The following is a 26,361-nucleotide window of genomic DNA, read 5'->3' as shown; positions in this document are numbered from 1 at the left end:
CAAGACTTAGTCCGGGTCGGCGCGTCCAGTCCAGATTTCCCCAGCTACTAGGCTTGATTGCTTTCTACGCTCAGCCTCCATCCCTATTTTGACTCGCATACCCATTGATTGTACTCGCCGCTGAATTTACTTCCAACGATGTCGGGGGAAAAGCGACCTGCGCAAGAAGCCTTTGGCTCATCGAACCAGCTTGTCGTCAAGCGAAAGAAGTCCGACGCCGGTCTCAATGATAGCACAGCCATCGTCCAAAGCTCGTCGCAAAATGGAGCTCTGATTCAATCGGTATGCTTTATCCCGCGTCATCGGAGAATTGAGGTTTTTGTCAGGTTCTATTGTTGACCTTGGTTATAGGTTCCCCGCACCAGCGGGCTTCAAGCACCGATTATGGAAATGAATGGTGAGCTGCACCACCGCGGTGACTTACGACTAAGTCTGACATATAATGGATAATACTAGGTCATTCTGGTGAAATCTTTTCGGTGCGGTTTGATCCCACTGCCCAGCACATTGCTTCGGGCTCAATGGATAGATCTATCTGTACGTGTTCCTTCTGATTGTAGTGGCTAGAGGGTACAGGCTAATCGCAGGGCCGACAACAGTGCTTTGGAACACATACGGACAATGCGAGAACTATGGTGCGCTATCAGGCCACCGGGGAGCAGTTCTTGATCTTCAATGGTCGCGCGACTCCAGAACGTTATTTTCCGCATCGGCCGACATGACGCTCGCTAGTTGGGATCTCGAGACCGGACAAAGGATACGCCGGCACATTGGGCACGAGGAGATTATCAATTGTCTTGACATAAGTAAAAGAGGCCAGGAATTGCTGGTTAGCGCAAGTGACGACGGCTGCATAGGCATCTGGGATCCCCGGCAGAAGGATGCCATCGAGTATTTGGAAACCGAGTTGCCCATCACGGCAGTGGCGCTTTCGGAGGCGGGTAACGAAATCTACAGTGGCGGCATCGATAACACTATTCATGCTTGGGATCTACGGAAGAAGGGCATCGTCTACTCCATGGCGGGACACACGGAGACCATCACCTCTCTCGAAATCTCACCCGACTCGCAAACTCTTCTTTCCAACTCACACGACTCGACCGTACGCACGTGGGACATCCGGCCATTCGCGCCGGCCAACCGACACGTCAGGACATTTGACGGTGCGCCGGTCGGTCTGGAGAAGAACCTCATCCGGGCCAGTTGGGACCCGAGTGGAGAGAAGATTGCGGCGGGCAGTGGTGACAGAAGTGTCGTAGTCTGGAATTCGAAGTCCGGCAAAATTCTATACAAGCTCCCTGGACATAAGGGGACCGTCAATGACGTCCGGTTCTCACCAAACAATGAGCCCATCAGTAAGTCACACCGGGTCTGGGGAAAGTCGTTGGTATACTAATGTCTGTCTATAGTTGTCTCGGGATCGTCCGATAGAACGCTCATGCTCGGTGAACTTGGCAAGTGAGGGGAAGCGCATATGCAGCACACCCAGTCAACACAACCGCTATTTAATCCGTCTCATTACGAACAGCATTTATCAATGACAACAAATTCCGGGTCCCCGCTCCATCAAGTTTAGTTAGACTTGTGGCGAATAGTGATGGCAAGAGAACCTTCCAGCATCAACCCTGCTTGCCGGTTGAAATGTGTCAACCAAGGCTGGTAGATTAGCCGATTATGGGCAGACCGGGGAGAACGGCCGGCCGCATGACGGGGAAATGGTTACTACCATTATTAGATTACCTCCCGTGGAGCGCAGTATATCCATATATTCAGTGCCTTACAAGTGTAATAATATACGTCAGAATGATAATGGCTCGCACTCCATTTGTGTAACCTTGGAAGATCATGGCGATAAGTGACCCTAGCTACGGGCCAGCTTTGTCTCAGTAAGCTGTGGTAGCCGCTTTTAATAAAAATTACCAGCGCGTCGAGGGATTTATTGGCGCTCGATTGGCCCCCTTGAGAAGAGGGTCCTAAGAGGGGGAACTGACTGTGAGACCGAAACAGTTGGCTTCCTTCAGGCGCGAGGAGCCACAGCCATCCTTAATATTAGTAGTACTAGTATTAGTAGTATAATCTTTACCCGCATCCAAGCATCGGCCCGTCAGAACCGAAAGTGAGAGTTGAGTCCGATCAATTTGATGATGCCACGGGGAATAGTGTCAAGGAGCACAGATGTAGTTGCCGGTGCACAGGTCTGTTGTAAATCAGACTAGTGGACTAGGATAGTTCAAATCTTAGATGAAGACAGCTATGGCGTACAATCAATAGCTATGCAGCAGCTGGGGGCCGACGGAGGGAGGGGAGCTGTGGCTATACTTAGTATTGAATGGTGTCCGTGTCTATATCAGGGCAACGTGGGTCATCCAGGGGTAAAATGGTCAGCCCCTAAAGCAGAAGAACGAGGAGAGACGCCAAATCAGCATTCGGCAGTCCATCAACCAGCTAACCAGCTACTAATAATAATTTTATCGGATCAGGCCGGTTGTGCAAATTGGATCCCAGTTCCGTCAGTTGTACGTAGAGAAGTGGGTAAGATAGGGAAATGATGGCTAATAATAATATCAAAAGGGCAGAATGAAAGTTACTTCCTATCAAAGTTGTTTAGGAAAGGCCTGCGTGTGAGAGAGAGAAACTGTCTGTAACCAACTAAGCTGCTTAGCAGCACCACTTCCCTCTCTTAGTCGCCCGTAATAATTACCCATTGGGGAACGGGAAGTGTCACTCTCTCTCGTTACTCTCTCGTTACTCTCTCGTTACTCTCTCGTTACTCTCTCGTTACTCTCTGCCTCTCAGTTCTTCCTTTCTCTCTGTTTCTCTCTCGCTCGCTTTCCCCATCTCATTGTTTATCCCGGGTTCATAGTATGGATCTTTCGTTCTTGCTCGCATACAACATCTGAGGCTCTGCTACTAGTATCTTTTTCCAACGTTTCTTTTGGTTTCCACTTTCTTCATCTTTACCTCCTCATCCTTATCGGCATCTGCCCATTAGTATTTGCTTTTTCCCCTGTGATATCTTATCCCCTCTCCGTCCGGACTATCATTCGGGTATAATAGTTTACTGTTCGTCGAACCTCTCTCGCTCTCGCTCTCTCCGTGCTGAACCGAATCGCCCTCTCCTAACCGGCTGGCCTGGTGCTCGCCCTGTTCCTTCGCTTTTTCTGCGCGTTCGTTTCAACATCCAATTTTCTTCTACTCTATCCCGATACAATTCCACCAATCCCTCTTGCTATCTAATCGCCTTTGGGTCGCCATCGCCCGTGTCCTGTGACTTCGCGATCGGGATTCCTGCGTCTGATGCTGCTCTCCCCTGGGCCCCCCTCCTACACCCCAGGCTCGATCTTCATTATGAATGTATAGCGTCCGAAATCATAACCAATTTCCCAGTTCGGCCACAGATATCCGCCTTCGCTAGCAATTATCCGCTTTGCGTCGTAAAGGCCCTCATTCCAGGCGGTTTGCATCCGGTTCTGCGTTCCCGCGACGCTTATTTGTGTGTTGTTCAACGAATGCGGAAGTCGGCAGTACATATCGACGCAGAACATATCATATACGCGATTGAAGCTCCCGCTATCGACGCATATAATACTCATCAGTGATCTCTGCGAAGCACTTTAAAGTCGCGCCCTACGTCTGTCCAGATGTCATTGTACGACTGCTAGTTTGAGTTGACATGGAATCGGTTCAGCTGTCTCGTTCGGGATCGACAACACATTCCAGCTCGATCCCCGGCATGTTCTCGCCCGATCGCTCTTCGCATGTCAATTCCAGTGGGTCAATCGCAGATGACCAACAACTCCGACGAGCTCCCAATCGGGAGGAGCGATTCACATCATGGGTAGCCGACCATCGTCTCGACCTGGAACAGCGAATCCTTGGTGACCGCGCTGAGCGTCGCGAATCGCGTCTACCTGGTCGACCAGCACCGTCGCATAGTTCTCTGAGAAATGCTGCTGCATCTCAATATGCGCCAAGAGGACCGTATGTCCCAATTGAGTTGCAGTCCGCAGCAGCAGGAAGCTCCGGCGAAGCACGGTCGCATGCGCGCTCAGGACGAGATTCGCATGGAGCACACTCCCCGCCAGACCCTGAAGACCTCCGATGCAGGCAATCGTTCGTATCACGGCTGAAGGAGAAGAAACTGCGGAGGCGACTGATCACACTAGTTATATCCGCATGTTTTCTCATACTCGTTATCGCCATTTACCTCGCATTCGCTGCTTCCCGTACGACATTGGGCCGAGAGCTCCAAATTCTTCTCATCTTCATGAATCTTAATTCTTGGCATTGTTTTCTGTCATTCTCTCACGCGCTTCTTGATGGCACTGTTACGACGGCCTGACTCTGATGTCGCTACGAATCGCATACCCAGTAGGGCAGGGCCAGCCGGCTATGCGCAACCAGCACGTCCTATCCACGTTATTTTAGCTGGCGATGAGGACGTTGGAGCAGCGAGCCCGAATGCCGTGCGCGAAAAGGTTACGGCACCTCCTCCGGCCTACGGTCTTTGGCGAGAAAGTGTGGTAAGTATCGCCATTTTTACAAAAAGACATATGTTTCCTTGATGGGGACCAGCCCCGCTGACTTGTCTATGCAGAGAATTAACCCCGACTTGCTGTACTGGCAGCGCATCGAGAATAACAATGCACACGCACCAAAGGGCGTTGGCAGGCATGGGAGCAATAAATCGCGGATCCCACGGCCGCCTAGCTACACCTCTGACAACGGCGTCGACTATGTGATAGAAGCGCAACCCCGATCATTCACACAATGGCGCATTCCTGAAGAATCAGGGCATCAACCGTGACCGTACATATCCCTCTCTCTTTTCTCGACATACCGAAGCTGGATTCACCGACACAATGACATCCATAATCGTCTCGTTATCCGCAAAATTCCTTTATATAGCGGCACTGTGATCACCTTCATCTGTATTTCCTTTGCTCGAGATATCCCCTGTGACTTTGCTTCCTTCCTTTTTTTGGCGACTTTCTCATCACCAGCCATATGCTGTTTTTTTCGTTTACTTTTATACTTGATCTTTTTGGATGAAGCGGGAGTTACATTGGCATATACACACTGATCTATCCGGCCAGCATTGTTTGAGCGCTATTTCATTAAGCTTGGTTTTCCACTGCGAAGTACATCTTGACCGTCTAAATGTGAAAATATCTGGGAAACGAGGCCCACCGTAAGCAAGCTGATTCATCAAAAAGTATTATTAATGATATAGACGTCCCCTATAGTGGAATTAAGGGATCCCGTAGTCCGAAGGGAAGGGGGGAGTGGAGAGAATGTGAACGGGATATCTGGCCGCAAATTGGTTCGCCGCGGATTGAATACGACCTCACGTGCGGCGCCGCTGCCACCACCAACTTCCCCTCAAGCCTCTGCCCTCCAGGAACCCCTTCTCTGGAGGCAATTCAGCTCGCCGGTCTGCGGGGATTCCACATTAAACAGTTCATCAACGCGCTCCCATGCCATTGATAACTGTTTCGCTACTGCGGTAATGCGCTCGGGATGTTGGCACTCGCAGATGTCCGCCCTCCGTTCAGCATGGATCCTGATCTGGGTCTTGCAGCTGTCGCTGTGGCTCACCATGGCCCAGGGCATGCGGACCGATCAGGTTAAGGAACTCAGGTAAATCTCACCACCCATAACTGAGATCTCTAACCTCCCTGATATTGTGGCCGATCGACTGACACCTTTCGATATCTAGGAAGGAGACAGAGCATATGTTCTACCACGGATTCGACAACTATCTCGAGCACGCCTTTCCTGAAGACGAACTACGCCCTCTAACATGCCGTCCGCTGGTTCGCGACCGAGATAATCCCGCGCACGCAGAGCTCAACGATGTCCTGGGAAATTATTCCTTGACTCTGATCGACAGTCTGTCCTCCCTGGCCATACTTTCCTCGAGTCCCGACCAGGGCCAGAAGGCGTGGGATTACTTTCAAAACGGAGTGAAGGATTTTGTTACACTGTACGGTGATGGATCCAATGGCCCCGCAGGCCAGGGCCAGAGGGGTCGAGGCTTCGACATGGATAGCAAAGTGCAGGTGTTCGAGACGGTGATTCGAGGATTAGGTAGGCATCGGATATTGTGGATGGAGAGTATGCATCGATTAATGGTTCACTCTAGGTGGTCTACTCAGCGCTCATCTTTTTGCTGTGGGCGATCTTCCTATCAGCGGATACAATCCGCCGGAGGCCGAAGCCAACTTCGCCAGAGCCTGGGATAAGCATTCCTTCCCTGAAGGTAGTCACGGCATCGAGTGGGACAACGGATTTATCTATGATGGCCAACTTCTACGACTAGCTGTCGATCTTGCGAACCGAATTCTGCCCGCGTTCTATACGGACACTGGTCTCCCTTATCCTCGAGTGAACCTGAAATATGGAGTGCAACGGCAGCCGTACTACGCAAACTCGCCGTTCAATGCAGCCCCTACGTGTGACAAAGCCAATCCTGATCAGTGCCAAAAGCCTCGCCGCTCCTCGACCTTTGAGACTACGGAAACTTGCAGCGCTGGCGCTGGCAGTCTGGTCCTAGAGTTTACGGTCTTGAGCAGACTTACAGGCGATGGGCGGTATGAGGAGCTTGCCAAGCGGGCATTCTGGGCCGTTTGGGCAAGGAGGAGTGATATTGGACTGATAGGGTCCGGCATTGATGCCGAATCCGGCAGATGGGTTCATTCCTACACTGGGGTGAGTTTTCAGGCAAGTGCATCTAGACGTGGCTAACAATACGATGTCTCAGATTGGCGCAGGAATTGATAGCTTCTTCGAGTATGCTTTCAAGTCCTACGTGCTACTATCGTCAGGGGATCGACCCCCGGCAAATACCAGCAGCCCATGGCATGTTCTGGATGATTATTTCTTACCACTATCGGAATATGAGCACTCCGCCGATGCCTTTCTGAAGGTCTGGGAGGAGTCTCATGCCTCGATCAAACGCCACCTGTACCGCGGTGAGGGCCATCAGCATCCGCATTTGATACAGGGAGACATCTTCACCGGAGCGACTCGTGCTTTTTGGATCGACAGTCTCAGCGCCTTCTACCCCGGGCTTCTTACTCTGGCGGGAGAGGTGGACGAAGCTATCGGCATCCATCTTCTGACGACAGCAGTCTGGACTCGGTTTTCCGGACTGCCTGAACGATGGAATGTCGCCACCGGTGACATTGAGCAGGGCCTTTCCTGGTACGGTGGCCGCCCTGAGTTCGTTGAATCTACTTACTACCTCTACCGAGCGACAAAGGATCCCTGGTATCTGCATGTCGGTGAGATGGTTCTGCGAGATCTGAAACGGCGATGCTGGACTAAGTGCGGTTGGGCTGGTATTCAGGACGTCCGGAACGGCGAGCTCAATGACCGCATGGAGAGCTTCTTCCTGGGTGAAACTGCCAAGTACATGTTTCTGCTGTACGATTTTGACCATCCCCTCAACAAGCTCGATCAGCCGTTTGTCTTTTCCACCGAGGGCCACCCTCTTATCATACCCAAAAACAGCACGTCACAGCGCGCTGAGCGCAAGCAGGTACCGGTCGCCGTGGAGAGCGAGAGTTTGACCTGCCCAACAGCACCTGAGCCTCCAACACTAGGAGTTTCATCCACTGCGGCTCGGTCCGATCTGTTCCACGCCGCGAACCTGGCACGTCTACATCTTATGCCGAGTAGAGGCGCAGCGGAAGGCCCCCTTCTGGACTATGCACGGGACCACCCGAGCGTATCAGTGTCGGACTTGTCGTCGCCCACCAACTACACATTTTTCCCGTGGACATTGCCTCCAGAGCTGGTACCGTTCAACGCGACCAGCGCACCAATGACAATTCGCCCTACGCTTGACATCTCTTTTCCCGCGCTTCCCGGTATGGTCGTGGGGCCCGGGTCACTGGAACGAGTGCGCGATGGCATCTTCATTAAAGCCATCGGGGGCCTACGGCTGAGTATGGTCCAGGATGTCCCTGTGCTAGGAGAAACCGGCAGCGCAGAAGGGGACGAATTCCGAGTCCAGGTGATCAACAACGTGCCGCTGGGCAAAGACGAGAAGGTATATCTTCTACGGGAAATCACATTTGATGTCCTCGACCCCACCGACCCGAACTTCACGCGGGTTCGCGACACCGCCATGGTTGACATCGTCATTGACGTTATCCCAGAGTCTATCCGTCGACGAAATGATTCAGATGATAGTCCTGAACCAGCTGCACCTCGACGTGCCAATGGAGCCATCGTCCACGGCTCCAGCGCCGTCGACAGCAAAGTCGGCAGCGTAGATGCATCGACCTCCAGCATGAAGACCGTCCTCTCCTCGCTGGTCAATACCCTATCCACTCTCCTCCGGGATGAAATGCAAGGCCAGACCAGCCTGCCGCAGAAGAAGAAACCAACCTCATTACGTCTCCTGCTCCCGGCCGCCATCTCCACGGGCCTCGGCTCCGCCCCACTCCCCGACGTGGAGGACGCCACAACCGTCTCCATCACAGGCGACCCTTCCAAGCAACGCCTCACCTGGAACAGCATCTACTTCGCGGACGATCTCTGCGACGACCGCATTCTGCGAGAAGTTGCACAGAACCACCAGGTGCTCGTGATCAAGCGCGGCGGATGCAGCTTTTCACAGAAGCTGCGCAACATCGCCGCGTATCCGCCTTCCCGGTACGCCCTGAAACTCGTCATCATGGTCTCCTACGACGATGAAGTCGAGGACCAGCACGATGGATCAGACACCACCACCACAACTCCCGGGTTAGCCGCGGTCCGCGCGGAACCCTATCTGGTGCGGCCTCATCTGGACGAGACGCAAATGACAGCCGCAGGCGTCCCGCGGCGCCAGCTTCTCAGCGTGGTCATGGTAGGCGGAGGGCAAGAGACATACGAGCTACTGCGACAGGCTACGGGAGTGGGAATCAAACGGCGATATTCGGTACGATCGCAGGGAATTCCCATCAATAATTTGTATATTTTGTAAGACGAAATATGTTACTACCCTAGCATATGCCCATTACAGCGAGTACCTACCTATACGATAGCACCATAGCATAGCTTTCCCTCATCTTAGTTAGTATAATAAAACATTGGCATAGTAGCATTCCCAGTACACGTCACTCCTCCCACCACCACCTTGCACATTAACATACCAAAGCCCTAGCCATGACATACGCACATACCATACAATGAAGATCTACGTATCTCCCATTCACCAACCCTCGCCACCTCCACACGGAAATCCCCGAAACGAAAGAGAGAAAAGAAAAAAAAAAAAAAAAAATAATGATCGGCAATCGTTCGGGTCCCCCCTTCCAGCCTCCACAACCGAAGATCCCGCCCGTCACGTCAAACTGTCGCCATTAAGATTAATGGTTAGGAAAAGTATTGGTTGTAGGTACTATACTTTGTGGCTGCCACGGGGGGGATGGGGGGGCACAGATGACTCAGCGTTGCTCAGCCTCAGGCTGAAGAAGTGGCGGTGGGGCAGATTTACTTGCCGATTGGTCGAAACGGTAAAACCCCGTGGAGAAAATCGACTCGATACCCAAGTAAAGAAAGACCCCTGCCGATTTAGAACCGAAAAAAAGTATAATGTAAGGCGAACGGCGCGGGATGGCGAAATTGAAAGCGAGGAGGTTTAAGGTTTACGTGGTTTGGAATGTGTCCCTGATTTGTGATTTGGAGAGGGGGGCAATGGATAGGTATAAATACTTGGTCTTCTTTTCTTTCTTCTGTAGAGGTGGTCTTTAGGATTTGAAAGCAAGATACACTTGTTCTTTTTATTTAGATCGAAGATTTATCTGGACTGGTTGGGGTACTATATTCCAGTCACTCTTTCTCTCTCTCTCTCTCTTACTTTTCACTCTTTCTCGAGTATACATCTATATACCAGTCCTATCCCTCTCTATACTACTACTACTCTACAACCACCACAAACCATACTCCTCAATACATACAAAATGCATCTCCACACAGACCTCGACGTCGACACCACCACCACCCCCTCCACCCTCATCAACATCACCACCGCCACTTCAGCAACCAAACCCACTACAACCACCACAACAACTCTTACCGAACTCACCTCCACAACCCCATCCCCACTCCCCACAACCGCCCTCACCAGTGGTACCGCTAAACCCCTCTACTTCGCCTATGGCTCCAACCTCTCCCCCACGCAAATGGCCTCCCGCTGCACCGCCCTACCCTCCTCCTCCATCCCGCTCGCCATCGCCCGCCTCCCAAAATGGCGCTGGCTGATCCACGAGGGCGGCTACGCCAACGTTGTGCCCCCCGCTGAGATGTGCGTCTCGAAGCAGCAAGCCGAGTGCATCTCGACCGGCGAGGTGGGTGTTGCGGGCGGTCCTGACGAGGATGCCGTGTACGGTGTGTTATATGATATGGGAGAGGAGGATGAGAGGATTCTCGATGGGTTTGAGGGCGTGGATTATTCGGCTCCGGATGCTGCCGAGGAAGATATGGTGGAGGGCATGGTGAGGGAGAAGGAGCAGGGTCATGGGAGTTATAACAAGTGGGTTGTCGAGGCGGAGGTGGTTAAGTGGATGAATGTTGATGGGAATGAGGCCAAGACAGTGCCGGTCTTGGTGTATGTGGATGAGGTGAGGGTGCGGAATGGTCCACCCAAGGCGGAGTATGTGCCCAGGATGAATCGGGCGATTCGTGAGTCGGTGGTCCTTGGGTTGCCTGCTAAGTGGGCAGAGGAGGTTATGAGGCCGGCTATTCCGTTGAACTAGCTGGGTTGGTATAGACTAGACATAGATCTTGTGCTAGATCTTCTATAATATAAGCATAGCGTATTATTACATTTCATGGTGTCATTGCTATTTCATAGTCTATGCAAAAATGTTAAAGTTCCATGCCACGCCTGATTGACATCGACTCGTGTAAGAAAAAAGTAAACATCAAGTATATTAACTTTTATAGCCCTGGTGGAGAGAACACGTCAGGTTCGTTTCGGTGCCGTTCCCGGCGGGTGGGAGTTCAATTGCTTGTTCTATCATGTCCCATGTCGACCATCCAGTCGATGCGATCGATTCCGTAGCGATCTCTGGCGAAACCCCGTGGGGTTGCTGCCGCAGTGTCTGCGGCATGTTCGACCACTTCCCAGGAGTGGTAGCGAGCGAGCGTGTATGTGATTTTTCTCTTTTTGTGCGTGCAGTCCTCCGAACAGGTAAGAATGTTTTTCGAATGCATGTCATAGGGTCATTTAAGCCTTGGTCTCCTGGCCAGTAAGAAGAGTGTAGACGGGGGCAGGCAGCTTGTCCCGTCCGTGAAGGAACTCGAGCTCGAGGAGGAAAACGAAGCCCATCAGCTCACCACCCTTACGGTTGATGAGTTCACCGGCCGCATACGCCGAACCACCTAGTTCAGTTGATCAGCAACTATGCTCGCACACAATATGTGACACTAAGAGAGAAGGGGAAATAGTAAACATACCAGTAGCAATGATGTCGTCCACCACAATCACCTTCTGACCGGGCTTGATCGCATCAGACTGCATCTGGAAGAAGTCCGTGCCGTACTCCTTCTCGTAGCCCTGGGTGTCGCAAGGACCAGGAAGCTTGCCCTGCTTGCGAACGGGGACAAAGCCAGCACCCATGCGCAGGGCCAGACTAGGTCCCATCAGGAAGCCACGGGCCTCCAGACCAACGATGACATCGGGCTTCTGGCCGCCGTTGCTCTCGAGGATGTGGAGCTCGAGGCAGCGGAGCAGGGATTCGTGCAGAACGGGATCAGCGAAGATCGGGAGGATATCTTCGAACAAGATGCCCGGGGACGGGAAGTCGGGGAACTGGCGCAGGGCCTCGCGCAGCTTTACTTTAAGACTGGCGAGTTCGGCGGTGCGGGCGGAAGAGGAGGAGGACTGTCCGGCGACTTGGGCGGCGGTGGTGGCATGAGGAGGTTGCACGGGGGGAGTAGAAGTTGGTTGAGACATGGTGAAAGAGAAGGAGAGGAAGGAAGAGAAAGAAATAAGAGAGACTAAAAAAAAGGGGGGGAGGAGTAGAAGGAGGGGAGCAAAAGCAGACCAGGAGGTGAGGGGTGAGGAAGATCGAAAAAGGTAAAAATAGTGAAATCGGCGTGATAAGCAAAAAAAGAAAAAGAAACGAAAAAGACGAAGGAGGGGAAAATATGAGGAAAAATGTTCCAAACAGGAAATAAGAAAATTATGGTGAAGATCTGGTGGTATTGACATTACAGTCATCTATCTCTGTGGTATTGTCATATTCCTGTAAGTTCCTCTTCTCTGTTACTGCACATCATTGCTGGAAGGTATCACCTTGGGTGTTTTTATCCCCCAACATATATCTTCAAACACTATAAAGCTTATACAGATTATCAGAATCACTCAATACCATGATCCGATTTTCATGAAATCTAGCTACAAGGCATATAGAACCAGTATGGCTGGACAGACGACTTACCTGCAGTTCGGGTACTGTATGGAAACAAACCTGCATGGTGGTATGTATGGTAAGCGGCGGAACAGACTTGCCCCTCCTCCATCAATGAAGTCGAGAACCTTTTCTTTTCTTTTCTTTGCCAGCATCCAGACTCAACTGGTTATAATCAGCCCATCTGGGAGGGTGTCAGAACGTGAGTCAGTGAGGTGATCCGTTGGCACTATCATCCATTCATATCCAAAGCATCATCCGCCTCTTGTTTCAGAGAACAGTCCAATCTCATCCGTGGAGAGAGGGACACCCCCTCCTGGGCTGAACTATATCGCGTATAACCGTCTAAAGCCAGTCCAAAGTCGTACTACGCCAATGGCGCCATGATGCAAGTCACTGATTCCAGGTTATGCACCCCTCGCGCTATTCATTACTCTCACTGGTTCACCCGCTCTCTATCGGGCCTTTGCCAGAGTTGTCTGCCAGTGGACAAGTCGAGTCAACTGCGCTGGGACCTCGACCTGATACTATCTACTCAATACAACATGCTACTAATTCATTACCTTGTTACCCTACCATTCTTTTCTGCTGCAGCGACTTACGGTGTAAATGGCTGATTACTGCCACTTGTACCTCTTTTCCCTGCCCAGGTGGGTAGTAGTAAGGCACCTACGAGGTTCCTGAAACAATCCACTAGACAGGGCCTGACTGTTCTGTACCGACCATTGTCTATCGGTGGAGTTAATCACCGCCGGGGATCGTCATGCTGTGCTGGACTGACTCCATTCTTAAGCCGAGCGGATAGCATTTCTGCTTTTTCCCCGGCACGGGCAATACTACGTACATTATTCACCACCGCCTGATCGTCCCCGCGGTTCGCAATCCCATTCTATAAATAATGCGCTTCATTACGTCCTCACCCGTGGTGTGACAGTGGCAGCCCAGGTTTCCTCTGGTCTGAGAGGCCATCAGCATTCACAGCCACAACCACCATCGATCGAAGCACCGGCTTCTAGACCCCGTCCAGGCCACACGTGAAAATACTGGGCCATCCAAATGGAGCTCGGGAACGATCAAGAACCGGTTGGCCACACCGCTGTGGTCGCTCACGCTAGACGATAAGCCCGGCGATTTGCTGGCTCGACGGACGCGCTAGAGGATTCATCCAGGATAGTCTCCAACTATCGAACTTGGGATGGGCTGGCCCGCCATCCCCTTCCCCCCTCAAGGCTCGTAAATTACCGGATCGCCGGTTAATTAGGACCGCCGCCGGTGACAACTTGGACCTGCAGCATCACCATCTCGCCAATGGTCTTGCAATTATCGGTGGTTGTTTTGGGATAGGCTACCTTCATACTTATCTAGTCTAGTCCTCTCATCGGCCTCCCTTTGAGCATGTTTCAGTCGGGCCCGCTACCTATCAACTCTGCATCACCTTAGGTGACAAGTATGCCACAAATCTGATCGGCGCAATTCCCTTCTTCGTTTCCCTTCATTGTTCTATATTTCACTTATCTTTCCCATACACTCGCGTTTGTGGCATGCTGCCTGCACGAGCGTTCTCTTCGGGGTACATGGCTTGATCATTGGGTGCTGTCTGTGGCCAATTTCCTTGAGTTGTTTTGGCTTATTAAATAACCCCGGCCTTGTCTTAGTGACGAAGCCCTGGTGGCTGACAATCAGCCTGCTACGGAATCGCGCTTTATTGTTGGAATAGGTTCTCCATGCCAGCCGCGTCTGCCTACGCACGCTGAGGTCCCTCCCACATGTCCTAGCTAGGTGTGCGGGTTTCCTGCTTGGTAGGCGAGGGCTGCTAAAGAAGCTCGAGTTCGAGGAGCCCGTTGCTTGCAGGCTGGCTGGATGTTGCGGCGTTTCCGGCGCATCACCCCGGTGGTATACTAGCCCCATTAGCTCACAGCGCCCTATGGCCCAGGGTTCGGGAGTTACCTAGACCAATATCTGTCGAGGTTCCATTTTTCGAAGTGCAGCGGTTATAACGGCATCCTAGCACACGCTTTAATGCTTCGCCCAACAGATCCGAATTAGTTCCATGCTAATGAGCTGCCTCTGATCTCATTGCGACTAAATTCCGTGGCTGCCGTATAAATCGGTGTCTCTTGGTAGGCGACAAGGTTGCTGTCACTGGCCCGTCTCGCGGGGGAGATGCAACTGGCGGCCGGACCTGTCCCTGATATTTCGCCGCGTTAACTTGGAAGGCGTGGGCAGAGGCTTCGCCATACCTACTTCAATTTCGGACTATATGCAAGCTAGTGTATCTACTACCATAGGCAACTAAGATAGCTCGGCGATTGGTCTCAACCGATAAACAAATTATGAGGTCAATTTGAAGCTAATTATGCGCTCACACGGCACCTCGACCCGTCTCAACGACCGATACGACCCAACGCGCACGTTCCTTGCCAATCCAGGTACCATCAATTGGACTCCACCAGGCTTATCCCAATCACATATCCGAGGAAGTCCGGAAACTCTGGTGCATGTGTGCTGTGCAATTGCTGCGTCGATATTGGTCTTGGAGAGCATCATGCCCCATGGTCTCTTTTCCATCCCGCAGCGCAAAATCATCGTTCCTCAGCGTGTATCTTCTAGAACTTCTGGAAGACTTCTGTGGTATGACAATAATACAGTAGTTGTACTGTCACCATCCAGGAATATGTACCGGAACCCCGGATGGTGCACCTATTTTACGCCCTCCTTCCCGGGAGCTACGTGAGAGGCAGTCATTTACGTAGGTGGACGGCGGGTAGGTACTCTGCAGCCAAAGGTGCGGCAGCATTATGCATGCTACTAATGCATGGCGCAGACACGCCATGTACGCACGGATGGCTGGTCGTCTTGTGGTCGGGGTTTCCTGACCAGTCCGGGCCGCAACAGGCGGTCCAGAATTGCACCCTACAGCGAGATCGTCGCGTTTCGCACATCCTCGTGTGCGTTGCACCAGAGTGCAGTGGATTACATGCTGCATATTTAATAACATGAAGAGCTGTAGGGACGAGGGTGTGCGGAATTCCCGATGAGGACATCCCACCGCATCACCGATGTGTGCACTGGGCGCTTCAGGCCGAGGTCCAAAGCAGTACTGTAGGTGGGGGGCGTAAGGGTAGTGAGAGATATATGGCCAACGGATATGAATAATCTTGAACCTATCGAGGCAGTGGTGGGTAACCTAGAACCTGCCAGTGTTGGTTGATGGCTGATACAGGAGCATCAAGATAGGGAGAGGGAGAAAAAAGGTGGGGGTATCAAAAATAATACCAAAAAGGAAAGCCCAACGCGGGGCTCGAACCCGCAGCCTTGAGATTAAGAGTCTCACGCTCTACCGATTGAGCTAGCCGGGCTATGCTCGTTGAATGCCGCCGCACAGTATGGTTCTATATTCTTTGGAAACCAATATGAAGCATCCTCTCATCAATGTCACTCACTCCCTTCCAACGAATTCAACCTCGATATCGCAATGCCTAAGCTGCCCTCTTTCGCTACTACACATTCATCGAGACGTGTCTCCTAGCTCTTATGAATTCCAGTAAATCAAAAACGATGCACATAGTACTCCTAGGGCACGACCATGGGATATGAATGTCCCCTTGGATGACGATATATATAGTAGTAACTCAGTAACTGTAGTACTTCTAGTGGAAATAGGCCAATTATTCAACACGTCCTGCCGCACCCTGCCTCAAGTATGATGGCCCGGAAATGATTTACCACCCGGTCTCCTGGTGCAAACAGCAGACCCAGCGCAGGTTCGCGATATACCTGAGTAGGATTGCAAGCCAAAGTAGATGAAAGCCAACAAGACTACAATTGCCACACGACTTACGAGCATGTCACAACTGAAGCACCGGATAGCGGCCAACTCTTGGTAGGATTCCCAGCCAATCGACAGTAACTTCATAATCGCCCAAGACTACTAGTGCCATTGATACTGGAACAGACAGCGAGTTGCATCCGACAATGCCTGCAATCGGGCCAGCCCGCGAGCGAGACCCGCCAAATGCATGCCTGATGTCACACCACCAGCACACTATCTCTTCCGTTCTTGATCTGCCCAACCTTATGTTATTCTGAATTACTCACGGCTATCAACTACACACTCGCCCCTCGACATCCTCACAGACAAGTCATCCAAATCCATTGCAGCATCAACCGTCACCACGCAGTACATATACGGAGGTATCTGGGTTGTTCCCAAAACAGCACACATCACGTGGCAAAGCACGGGCCAACTCGCTTAGCTTTCCGCCTATTTATTTCGGCTTGAGGCTATTTTGCTCCTCTGGCTCACTCGCCCTTTGATGTTCTCATTGCGCACTTCTGCTCAGTGCAGAAGTGCCCTGCCAGACCATCTGATGTACAGATATCTATCACACTGTAACACCTAACCTTGACTCATGATGTCTCCTGCACCCATCGCTGCAGAAATGCAGCAAGACCAGCGGCTGGAAACCCTGGCCAGAGCTTTCGAAGCTCTGTTGCTCACCACCCAACAACTCAGCTGCAAGGAGAAGAGCCTGCAGCAAAGGCTGAAATATGCCTCCGACGAGGTAAATATCCCATCCGTCTAATTTTCATCCCCTCCCCACCTACCTTGCTGTCTCAAAGGACGAGAAAAATCGATTAGCTCTAGATCAGGAGTCGCATCTGCGGCGGTGACCGATTAAGTCATGTATTATCTGATGAGACTTTACACACTTGCACTGTTTTACGCATATCTATATTTGAATGCATATGCTAATGTGTTATCAGTATCTGAAACTCGCAGGAAAGCTCCCAGGTGGAGTCGACGGTCATACGAAAGTCGTCGCGGATAAGATGCTCGGTCGTTATGCCGAATACGATCACAATCCCAAACCAAACATTAAACCTCCGGACGTAGTAAAGGCGCTGGCCGAGTCTGGAAACGTAGGAGATCTTGCCCTGACCGCTATAACGGAAGGGCTGACATGTTACCAATCTATCATACCACCACATGAGTCCAGGCAGCTCTCGGAGTTCGACTCCTGTCTTGTGGCGACGAGAGCCGGAGTGCCTGCTCCCCTAGAAAAAGACTTCACTACCAAGGGCACGCAGGGAAGTTTGCGTTGTCCTTTTGCGAAGCATAACAATAAGACCTCTGAAAATGGGGTGTCCAATGGGACGCACAGTCCATTAAAGGACCAGAACGGGGATGCGTGCGGACATGCCGATCTAGACCCCATCAAGGCCGAGCAGAGTGATAGACGCTCGAGTCGCGCTCCTTCGACGCGGTCCTCGGCCACTCGCTGCCCGGTTTCTCGCTGTCCCATAAGGTATCTAGACCAACATAGTCCGGAGGAGATTGCCGACTATGTTGAGAGGCACAAGCATGAGATCCCTAGAAGCCATGCTATCTGTGTCCAACGGTACCAGCGGGACGGGCAGACCATGCGGCAGCTGGATGCAAAGTACGGTAGCCTTATCAATATGATCCAAGGCTTGTCTGCCAAACATAAAGCATTCCTACCAGAGCCGAGTCAAAATGGCACGGCACCCTCTAGCTCGTCTGCGGAAAGGGTGGAGAAATGGGCACAGGAAGTTGACATGAAGTCGGACATGCATCCTCCCATCAAAGAAGAGCAGGAGGAAGAGGCAGCGGCCGAACAAGAGGATGAAGAGAGAAAGGGCCATTTCGACCGGCCCTTGCGTGAAGTCCGCGTCGGCGAATCCCCAAGCCGGCCCTGGGGGATCCCTGTTCCGGTGTCGCCTCTACCTCCAACCGCATCACCCCCTCAATCCCCTCCGCCTGCACCGGTTGCAACCTCAATCGATGCGGTAACCAGCAAGCTTTCCAATGCCGCGCCTCCAGACCTGTCCTCGATGCCGCCGCCTGGTAACACGGCTCCGGCTCCTCCCGCTAACGCACCCAAGAAGGGCCGGTGTCCCTTCGGACATGGTGCGCCCTCCGGTGACAAACCGCCAGCCAAGATGGAAACCATTCCCACGCCTGTTAAAGTGGATAAGGCAGACGAACCTGCTGAGAAGAAGAATGGCGAACTACCCGGTGATCCCTCCAGCCCGTCGAATAAACCAGCAGCCAACATTGTGTTCAACGGGCCTGTCTTCTTTGGGTTTTCCGCAGAGCAGACAACTGCATTCATGCAGCAGTTGAGCAACCTGGGGGCGAAGGGGCTGGCCTAGAAGTTGGCTGACTGGATGACATGATTTGATTGTTTCTGGCATACACATTTGCATTGATATCCCCACCTGTTGCTTGTATACTGTATCACGATGCTATGACTTCCGCCTGCTCATGACCAACCATACCCTCCATCTTTGGACTATGATTACCGCGCTTCCATTCTATCCAGACTCTTATGTCATTACTAGCCTGATAATAATATTTTATTGTACAGCTCCACCTGAATACGTAGATAGATAAATAGATATACGTAGATGAATCCGAGAGTTCACCGGCCATAGCTCCACCGATGTCGGGCGGGGCGGGCCTGGATTGGTGACTTTTCCGCGGAAACATCTGGGAACCTTCAATTAGCATCTCTCCATTTCCCATCCACTTCCCCTCATGTTCTCCGCTACCTCTCGAGTTCTTTTCTCCCGTCTCAGTACTTCCTCTCGTCTCATCTCCTCCCCTCTTCACTCTTCTCTCCCCATTTCTCGTCTCCCATCTCGCATCCCATACCAATTCGTCACCATGTCCACCGGTCTTGACATCGTCCACACTGCTGGCGCCGCCCAGCGTAAGTGCTTCTTCCCCTTCTCCCCCACTACAATATCATTGCTTGAGACGCAGTGGCATTCACTTCCCCTGGTATTCTTGCTCCCAGAGAGAAAGGATGACTTCTAAGAAATAACCCCCACCATGACCATCCTCAAGAGAATTCAAGCTAACAGCAATTGAACCCAACTATAGCCGTCGGCCCCTACGTAAGAGAAATCCAAACCCCGCCGCCATACCTTCCCCTCCTCCCCCCACCAATACCACCACAACGTCAACAATAACCAAACACTAACCCCATCAAAAGTCCCAAGCCATCAAGGTCAACGGCCAGATCTTCCTCTCCGGTCAAATCCCCCTCACCAAGGACGGCGTCCTCATTGAGGGTTCCGTCACCGAGAAGACCCGTCTCTGCTGCGAGAACATCAAGGCCGTTGTCGAGGCGGCTGGCTCTAGCGTGGAGAAGATCTTCAAGGTTACGGTGCGTATTATATACCCTTTCTTCCTTTCCCCTCAACCCCGTCTCCAAGAAAGGAACGAAGAGGGGATGGATATATATGAATGAGTAATTGGGCTGGGCTAATAATGTTTTGGGATGTATCGGTATAGGTCCTCCTCGCTGATATGGCCGACTTCAATGAGATGAACCAGGAATACGCCAAGTTCTTTGCTCACAAGCCGGCTCGCTCTTGCTTTGCTGTCAAGCAGCTGCCTAAGGGTGTGCCTGTTGAGATTGAGTGCATTGCTCTTGCTTAGAGTGGGTTCTTTCTATTATATAGCTGTGTGTATATGAATGGAATCGAATTAAAATAAACTAATAACGTATAAGTTGCTACTGACTTCGGATGTCGTGCCGGACCCGGGTTCATCTACCTGCTTACCATGGATAAATTGTCGATAAGATCTCTATCTATTCCAACCCTGGCCTACGATGTCATGAGTCGGTCATGGCTGCTGAATTAAACGATTATGCTATTGTAAGACCACGCAACTTCCCAATCAACGATCAACCCGTAGGCTCAACGCTCCCTAAAGTGCAAACAAACTAGATTTGGGAATCATCACGTCCATATCAAAAGAGTAAAAAAAAAGAGAAGCAAGAGAAAACAAGGCCAATCAATGCCGCGTTATGCTGAATCGCAAAGGGGAGAAAAAAAGTCAACAAGTACATAGAAGAACGCCACGAATGTCGGTCATACTACCTTCATCGCCGCCCCAGCGTCCCCGTCATCCTTCCCCCAGCCCCTGCCATCAGACTCTGCTTCACAATGGCATCTGCAGCTGCGGCTGCCGCAAGTCGCTCCTTCTGCCGACTGCGATCACGCAGATAGCCCGCAGCTTCGGGACGCATCCGCAAGATTCGCAGGATCATATCGTCATTCGGCTCGGCTTGCGCCTCGCGCCATTTCTCCTCCTTCATCTTCTTCATCGTGCCGAGGTTGCGCGAGAGCATGATACTCTTGGCACGACGTGCGCTGGGGACACCTAACATGCTGCTAGACCCTGCGGCACCCAGATGTGGTGGCGCCGAGGTCCGGTTCTTGTTGGCCTGCTGACGAGAGATCGTCGCAGATGCCATCCGCTCAGAAGTGCGGATCAGTTGTTCAGTAGGCTCAAAATAGAAGAAGTTCAAGGTCTGGATCTCGTGGTATTTGGGTGATTTCAAGATATCGATGGAAACGCCGTTGGCTTCACCCGTTTCTTCGTCAATGGCGTGGAAGAAGTTCAGCAGAAGCACGAGCCAGCGTGAGACAACATCCACTTCTTGCATCGTGAGGGGCTTCTGGTGAGAGGGCTTGTCGGACAATGGAGGCACAAGCAAGCTTTCGATCGTAGCCAGCACCTCCTTCCATAAACGTGCCATGACCATCTTCATAGCTTCCGACGTGAGAGTCTTGTTCATAATAGCAAAGTTATCATTAAAGTAGTCGAAGAGGGGAGTCAGCGCATTTTCCACGTCTGCGTTCGACGGGGTGGCGGTGGTGGATTGCGCTCGATTGCGGTTGAGGAAGTTAGATACGCTTGAAATACTGAGTCCGCGCGACAGCAATGATTTCAGCGTCCGGCGCGATAGACAGTGACTGATGTATGCGGAAAGCTGCAAAGTCGATGTTAGCAACAGCTTTAGAGGTACTGCGGCGAGTTTGCTATCTTACCTTTTCTGTAATCTTGCGAGTCATGTCCCTCTCCGTCCGCTTCAACGTCCGGAACGCTTTGCCAAAATAGAACTGGATATCGTCGCGTTCTCCCTCCATGCTCACGCGAAGTAGCAGTCGGCCCTGCGTATCCAAGTCAAGCCAATATTCCCTTGGTAGGAAGTCGCTGAAGTGGACTGGATCGAGCTTGATAGAAGTCCGACCCACATAGTCATGGTCTCCGACTGCATCCCAATCCCAAATGGTGGCGATAATGTTGACCGGGCCTTGCGTGGTGATGTCAACAGCATCGTCCCATCGTGGATTCAGATTGTTATAAATAATGCGGGTCTTGGCTATACGTTTCTGATACTCGTCCGCCAGCACGACGTAGGGATCACTTCCTCCGTTCATGTCGCACGCCTTCAAGTCTTCTGCTTCGACCACCTTGACGGTGAAAACATATGTCGTAGACTTGCGAATCTTCTGAAGTTGAGGCTGAGCATGTCTTGCGATAACCTCTGCACAGCCATCCACATTCACCTCGTTTTCCAGCTTGTCGAGCTGCGACAGGGCATATTCGACGTTATTCAGCTTGACCAGAGACTGAATTTCCTCATTAGCCAGGTAGACGTCATGCATCAATGAACAAACGTACCTCGGGAAAGAACTGAAAAGGTTCGATCTTTTCTTTGCTCGTCCATGCTTCCTTGGCCAACTGCATTATCCTCTCTTGAGCGGTTTGATTCATAGCCGCCTCCTGATCGGGAGAAAGCCGATCCATCTCTTTAGCGAACATCTGTTCCAAGGATTCACAATATCTTGCCACTCCGCTCCCAATAGACCTGGACAGAGCCGTCATAAACTTGGCGTATTGAAAATCATCGTCCCACTCAAGGGAGATCATCTGCTCTACGACCTGGTTAAAGGAGCGGAAGATGTCAATCACAGACACACTGTGTCGATTCTCCTCTGGAACCACGTCCATCGTTCCGTCGTCTCGAACGGCAAAAGCGTCTTGTCTGACTGCCTGTTCAACCCAGTCTGCAACCTTCTTATCGGTCAAGCGAATCCACCGCCAGACGAACTCCTCCATCAGGCCTTCAACGTGGAACGGAAAGGGGACACTGCACGCGCAGTTAGCATCGATGCGCCGCAGAATGATCATTGGTAGAGTGAACTTACTCAGGAAGTGCCTCCGTGAAAAGACGACGCACGTCCGCTAGTTGCTTATACAAATCGAATCCATCTTCAATGTTGGTTTCCTCACCTCTCACTTTCTCCATCTCAATAATTCTGACCACCATCTCGTGGGCATCCTCGGAGAATATTGGGAGGACGTTCGAAAGCAATATCAGATACGGGTTGACCCTAGTTTTCAGTGAGCAAGCAGAATTCAATGTGCCTGGTTTGGAGGTGTGCTTACCCCATAATCTCTGGATTCTTCCGGTAACGTTTTTTGATCTTCTGCGCAAGTTTAGTGATGGCATCGCAGAGCTGGATAACATGGTCGAGCTCCCAGGATTCCGGCTGGACTGGGATCAGCTGCCCCAGAAGCTCTTGATACTTCTCGGTTGCTTTCTGTGCAAGCCCATCCTGCACGTATGAGCGGAAACGCTCGATGTCCTCCAAATCTTCGGTGTAGTTGGGATCCATTTCAATATGGTTCTCCAGTACGTACATCACCGGACCGATGGGCCGAGGTTTTCCTTCATAGCAATCCATCATCACATCATACAATTCACGCAGAAGAGCTTCGTGAAGAGAGGAAAGTATCTGCTGCATCAGAAGAAGGTCATGAATTGTCCACCTGTGCCTCTCATAAAGAACAGAAGCGATAAAGCTACTGCGCCTCCTGCCCTCTGCAGAAGGGGATTCTTTCACGAAAGTGAAAGCCGAATCGAGTGTATTGAGATCAATTTCGTTATCCACAAATTTGGACCGGACAACATCCAGAAACAAAACTATCCTGGAGAAATTCGGAATCCGCCACCGAAGACAGACCTCGTTAAGGAATTCCGACGACTGTTTGGAAAATAGCTTCATTGAAGGGACCTCGGATGTTGCCTGTGTTGCCTCAATATCGCGGTCTTTCAGGTCATGGCTCAGGGTCTGAGCTAATATAAACTTGTACATAGATCGAGGATCCTGAGGTATGTATGTATACGTATCGGACTCATCCGAAGGCTCACCGCCGTCATCACCTAAAGATAGAGAGCTGAGATCCAGCGACTGATCTATGACATACGACGATGGCCTATCGGAGTTCGTCCTTGACAGTTCCCCCGCCGGATCCTGGTCACTACCATTTGGGTTAAATTGTGGAAGCGCACCCCCCGGGGTGCTTTTGGCGAGTTCCGGGTTCGATTGCACAATAGCAAGCATCATCTGAGACAGATCAGGACCTTCATTCTTCTTCCAGATTTCATACGCATCCTCATTCTCGAAGTCTTCCTGAGACAATGTTTTCCGAGTCTTGAGGTTTAGGTGAGCCTGGTAGGCTTTCAGGTCTTGAAGGGCAGCCTTCCCGGTCCAGGTCCCTTTATTCTTATCTATGTCTGCCTGAACCTGGCTCAAGTTCACGTCAAAAATCCTTGATACATGCTGCACAAGTGGCATGTCCTTGACATCGTGACTTATGGGAGCAACAACTTCCACAGTAGTAGAGCCGTTGGTCTGCACAAGATCTTGATCCTGGGAGAGTAGTTTGTTTTCCAAGACCGACAACCGATTTGCCAGTTCAGGTCGCTCCTTAGCCCAGTCGTGATCCTTCAGGATGAGCGCAAACAAGCGAACGAAAAGCGCCACGTGTCTGTCTACCATAAGCTTCCAGTGGTCATCTTCGGGATCCTTTCCTTTGCTCAGTTCCTTGGTGGCATTGGAGTAGAAGATGAGGACGAGGTCTTCCGCCCGCCGGTCCTTCTCCATGCGCTTTTTGAATGATTGGTCCTTCAAAGTATTGAGAAATGCAGCGAATGTCCTCACGACCAGCGTATCTTGATATTCCTTCCGCTTCTCTTTTCCGATCAGGACACCTGTCAGCCTCTTCTCCAGCTCCGCGATGAATCCATGGGGGATGCGAGTGCTTTTTGAGTCCCGCACCAGAGAGAAATCGCTCATCAGATCATGGAACGAGGTGGAGGCCCTCTTGGGTTTCTGAGGGACCGGTACATTCTGTACACGACGCGAGCGAGGCTGCAGGAGATGGGCGAGGTAGGCTACCCGGAGAGCGTAGTTGTAGGCAGTCGAGGAGTTGACGGGGCGCCTACGGGACCCTGAGAGACTGCGCGAATGGCGGGATTCATTCTGAATGCTGTTAATCCGTCGGTTAACGCCTCGGGAATGAGTAGATGCCGTCGACATGAGCGGGGAGTTAGCAACTCAGAGTTCTATCCAAGTCTTGCTGTGTTTTGAGTTTCGGGGGTGATATTGCGAGGGGAGTAAGGTGCGGCGGGCGGGACCATGGATGGATAAGAAGGGAGTCGCTCGCGATCAAACCACCAGCATCAGCTGGGGGAGAATAAAGGGAAATACCACGCAGGAGAGTCTTGTCAAGTGATCTCAATTCCTAGAACCGAGGGAGCGAGTCCAGACTGCGTTGTGGAAAGGCCTGGAGAATGTTGGCGGCTAGAAAGACCAGGTAGAAAGGGGTGGGTGTGGATGTTGTTGTTGTTGGTGGTGGTTGGCCTGGCTCTGCGGCATCTGAAACAGAAAAAAGCTCCCGAGTCGACTGACGTAGTAGGCGTGGGTTTGAGTCGCACCATCGCCAACCGCCGAACCCCTGTTCCAGAGAAAGGAAATATTTGACCCATCTGAGACATGCACCCAGGGAGTCATTCAGACATTTCTACCTCTTGCATTCCATACCCGTAGGCATGCTATAACTACTTTCGCGATCCTGACCGCTTAATCTACGTCCCGTTGGCCAACTGGAGAACCGGACGTCTGCTACAGAAAGATCGTGTTGCAGCATGGTGTAGCAGTGCCATCACTTGATATAAATTCGTTCCCATGCCCTTCTCTTCGCTCACTGTATCCTCACTCGTTCTCGCTCCCAATTGCCCATCCGAGCCCTTGCACCCATGTCGTAGCGATTCTTGCTGGTATATTGCACTCGTACTCGACATTCTACTTCTTTCATAGGTGAAATTGCGGCGCAAAAGATTGCCAATAGGATCGGAACCCGGAGAATAATTCCGCGAATCTGATCGCCGGGGATAGTCCTTCCCACAAGCACCAATTCGAATAACCCATATCCATGGACGCCGATAGAAAAAGAACTCGTATTGTATTTATTTACACACCGTGCAGAGAAAAGCGAAATCACCAGCTAGCCTCGTCGGACTTGCGGGCCTATATCTCATTCGTTAGCACAGAGCCGAGCTAAAGGTCCATAGGATAGATCATTGACGCACCGGAGCAGCACCCGGACCACCGAGCTCCTTCTCCAAGCCATCGGGATAAGTCTTGGGAACACTGGGCTTGTCGGGGTAGAACATGCTGACGACACCGCACAGTCCGAGGAAGGTTACGACGAAGGCTCCAACCTGGAGGAGACCTTTGCGAGCCGTGACGTGGGTATATTGTTCGGGACTGAAGACACCGAGAATTTCGTTCTCCTCGTGAACGGGCTCGCCAAAGTTCCGTCTCTCCTGCTTGTCCCACCAATCGCCGTAGGGGTCTCTGAAGGCGCGCTTAACACGGGGAGGGTTCTGGTAGTTGTTGTTCTGTAGGCCGAAACCGAGCGGTGTCAATCAACCGAGGCAGTAAGCAATTGGAGTTCCTGGTGCACATCCTACCTGCAAAGGATCGTCCACCTCCGCAGCTTTGAGACTCCGGACCTGTGAGAAAGAGGCGCGAGGCACGGTGTAGCGGGCGGCCACCTGAGGCAGGCGGCGGGCCAAGATTCGTTGGGACAGCATCTGGCAATCGCGGTTAGCAATAGGGTCAATGCAGCGAAGAACCGAAGAGGGGAGGGATAGGGAGGGCTCGGGAATACTGACTGTTTCCTGCTGTAGAGAATTGGGGGGGAATTGAGGGGAGGTGAAGTCAAGGGATGTGACCGGAAGGCTCAGACGGCCATGGGATGAAGTGCAAACGA

At 51.7% G+C, this 26,361-nt stretch overlaps 12 protein-coding genes and 1 non-coding gene across 13 annotated transcripts; 7 read left to right on the top strand and 6 right to left on the bottom strand.

Annotated features, from left to right (window-relative positions):
- The first annotated feature begins 29 nt into the window (after window positions 1-29).
- Window positions 30-1,812, top strand: BO88DRAFT_408722 (WD40 repeat domain-containing protein). The gene is made up of 5 exons (XM_025707784.1): window positions 30-282; window positions 352-397; window positions 457-537; window positions 600-1,355; window positions 1,410-1,812. The coding sequence occupies exons 1-5, from the start codon at window positions 139-141 to the stop codon at window positions 1,460-1,462; spliced, it is 1,080 nt and encodes a 359-aa protein (XP_025557851.1). The 5' UTR covers window positions 30-138; the 3' UTR covers window positions 1,463-1,812.
- A 1,417-nt stretch (window positions 1,813-3,229) lies between these two features.
- On the bottom strand, window positions 3,230-3,648 carry BO88DRAFT_429892 (uncharacterized protein; the record flags this gene model as incomplete). The annotated part of the gene is given in 3 exon segments (XM_025709193.1): window positions 3,230-3,310; window positions 3,330-3,570; window positions 3,632-3,648. 3 exon segments carry the CDS (start codon window positions 3,646-3,648, stop codon window positions 3,230-3,232), a joined length of 339 nt encoding a protein of 112 aa, XP_025557850.1.
- Window positions 3,649-3,673: 25 nt separating this feature from the next.
- On the top strand, window positions 3,674-5,184 carry BO88DRAFT_447248 (uncharacterized protein; the record flags this gene model as incomplete). The annotated part of the gene is made up of 3 exons (XM_025710345.1): window positions 3,674-4,296; window positions 4,373-4,523; window positions 4,598-5,184. The coding sequence occupies 3 exons, from the start codon at window positions 3,674-3,676 to the stop codon at window positions 4,805-4,807; spliced, it is 984 nt and encodes a 327-aa protein (XP_025557849.1). The 3' UTR covers window positions 4,808-5,184.
- Window positions 5,185-5,404: 220 nt separating this feature from the next.
- On the top strand, window positions 5,405-9,088 carry BO88DRAFT_447247 (seven-hairpin glycosidase). The gene is made up of 4 exons (XM_025710344.1): window positions 5,405-5,640; window positions 5,720-6,090; window positions 6,146-6,711; window positions 6,764-9,088. Exons 1-4 carry the CDS (start codon window positions 5,510-5,512, stop codon window positions 8,975-8,977), a joined length of 3,282 nt encoding a protein of 1,093 aa, XP_025557848.1. The 5' UTR covers window positions 5,405-5,509; the 3' UTR covers window positions 8,978-9,088.
- A 653-nt stretch (window positions 9,089-9,741) lies between these two features.
- Window positions 9,742-10,874, top strand: BO88DRAFT_408719 (gamma-glutamylcyclotransferase family protein; the record flags this gene model as incomplete). The annotated part of the gene is made up of 1 exon (XM_025707783.1): window positions 9,742-10,874. A coding segment is annotated over exon 1 (790 nt), but the record flags the coding sequence as incomplete, so codon positions are not given.
- A 34-nt stretch (window positions 10,875-10,908) lies between these two features.
- BO88DRAFT_408718 (adenine phosphoribosyltransferase APT1) lies at window positions 10,909-12,018 on the bottom strand. Its single transcript, XM_025707782.1, has 2 exons — window positions 11,455-12,018; window positions 10,909-11,379 (listed from the first exon to the last, which is right to left on the bottom strand). Exons 1-2 carry the CDS (start codon window positions 11,951-11,953, stop codon window positions 11,225-11,227), a joined length of 654 nt encoding a protein of 217 aa, XP_025557846.1. The 5' UTR covers window positions 11,954-12,018; the 3' UTR covers window positions 10,909-11,224.
- A 2,524-nt stretch (window positions 12,019-14,542) lies between these two features.
- Window positions 14,543-15,219, top strand: BO88DRAFT_187052 (uncharacterized protein). The gene has a single exon (XM_025701793.1). The coding sequence runs from the start codon at window positions 14,767-14,769 to the stop codon at window positions 15,142-15,144; it is 378 nt and encodes a 125-aa protein (XP_025557845.1). The 5' UTR covers window positions 14,543-14,766; the 3' UTR covers window positions 15,145-15,219.
- Window positions 15,220-15,696: 477 nt separating this feature from the next.
- Window positions 15,697-15,769, bottom strand: BO88DRAFT_t255. Its single transcript has one exon. It is a non-coding gene; the product is annotated as a tRNA-Lys (tRNA).
- Window positions 15,770-15,935: 166 nt separating this feature from the next.
- BO88DRAFT_408717 (uncharacterized protein) lies at window positions 15,936-16,350 on the bottom strand. The gene has a single exon (XM_025707781.1). The coding sequence runs from the start codon at window positions 16,324-16,326 to the stop codon at window positions 16,108-16,110; it is 219 nt and encodes a 72-aa protein (XP_025557844.1). The 5' UTR covers window positions 16,327-16,350; the 3' UTR covers window positions 15,936-16,107.
- Window positions 16,351-16,514: 164 nt separating this feature from the next.
- Window positions 16,515-18,807, top strand: BO88DRAFT_408716 (uncharacterized protein). Its single transcript, XM_025707780.1, has 2 exons — window positions 16,515-16,975; window positions 17,178-18,807. Exons 1-2 carry the CDS (start codon window positions 16,853-16,855, stop codon window positions 18,585-18,587), a joined length of 1,533 nt encoding a protein of 510 aa, XP_025557843.1. The 5' UTR covers window positions 16,515-16,852; the 3' UTR covers window positions 18,588-18,807.
- A 294-nt stretch (window positions 18,808-19,101) lies between these two features.
- Window positions 19,102-19,881, top strand: BO88DRAFT_375116 (YjgF-like protein; the record flags this gene model as incomplete). The annotated part of the gene is made up of 4 exons (XM_025704326.1): window positions 19,102-19,147; window positions 19,321-19,334; window positions 19,433-19,606; window positions 19,735-19,881. 4 exons carry the CDS (start codon window positions 19,102-19,104, stop codon window positions 19,879-19,881), a joined length of 381 nt encoding a protein of 126 aa, XP_025557842.1.
- Window positions 19,882-20,047: 166 nt separating this feature from the next.
- Window positions 20,048-24,717, bottom strand: BO88DRAFT_187022 (C2 domain protein). The gene is made up of 5 exons (XM_025701792.1): window positions 22,687-24,717; window positions 22,446-22,631; window positions 21,919-22,387; window positions 21,282-21,866; window positions 20,048-21,223 (listed from the first exon to the last, which is right to left on the bottom strand). The coding sequence occupies exons 1-5, from the start codon at window positions 24,621-24,623 to the stop codon at window positions 20,330-20,332; spliced, it is 4,071 nt and encodes a 1,356-aa protein (XP_025557841.1). The 5' UTR covers window positions 24,624-24,717; the 3' UTR covers window positions 20,048-20,329.
- A 394-nt stretch (window positions 24,718-25,111) lies between these two features.
- On the bottom strand, window positions 25,112-26,182 carry BO88DRAFT_408714 (uncharacterized protein; the record flags this gene model as incomplete). Its single annotated transcript, XM_025707779.1, has 3 exons — window positions 25,112-25,613; window positions 25,676-25,987; window positions 26,060-26,182. 3 exons carry the CDS (start codon window positions 26,180-26,182, stop codon window positions 25,584-25,586), a joined length of 465 nt encoding a protein of 154 aa, XP_025557840.1. The 3' UTR covers window positions 25,112-25,583.
- Between the last annotated feature and the right edge of the window lie 179 nt (window positions 26,183-26,361).

This window comes from Aspergillus vadensis (assembly GCF_003184925.1).
Source record: "Aspergillus vadensis CBS 113365 unplaced genomic scaffold BO88scaffold_33, whole genome shotgun sequence".
NCBI lineage: Eukaryota > Fungi > Ascomycota > Eurotiomycetes > Eurotiales > Aspergillaceae > Aspergillus > Aspergillus vadensis.
The sequence above is the reverse complement of the archived record's forward strand: the minus strand, read 5'-3'. Positions and strand labels throughout refer to the sequence as shown.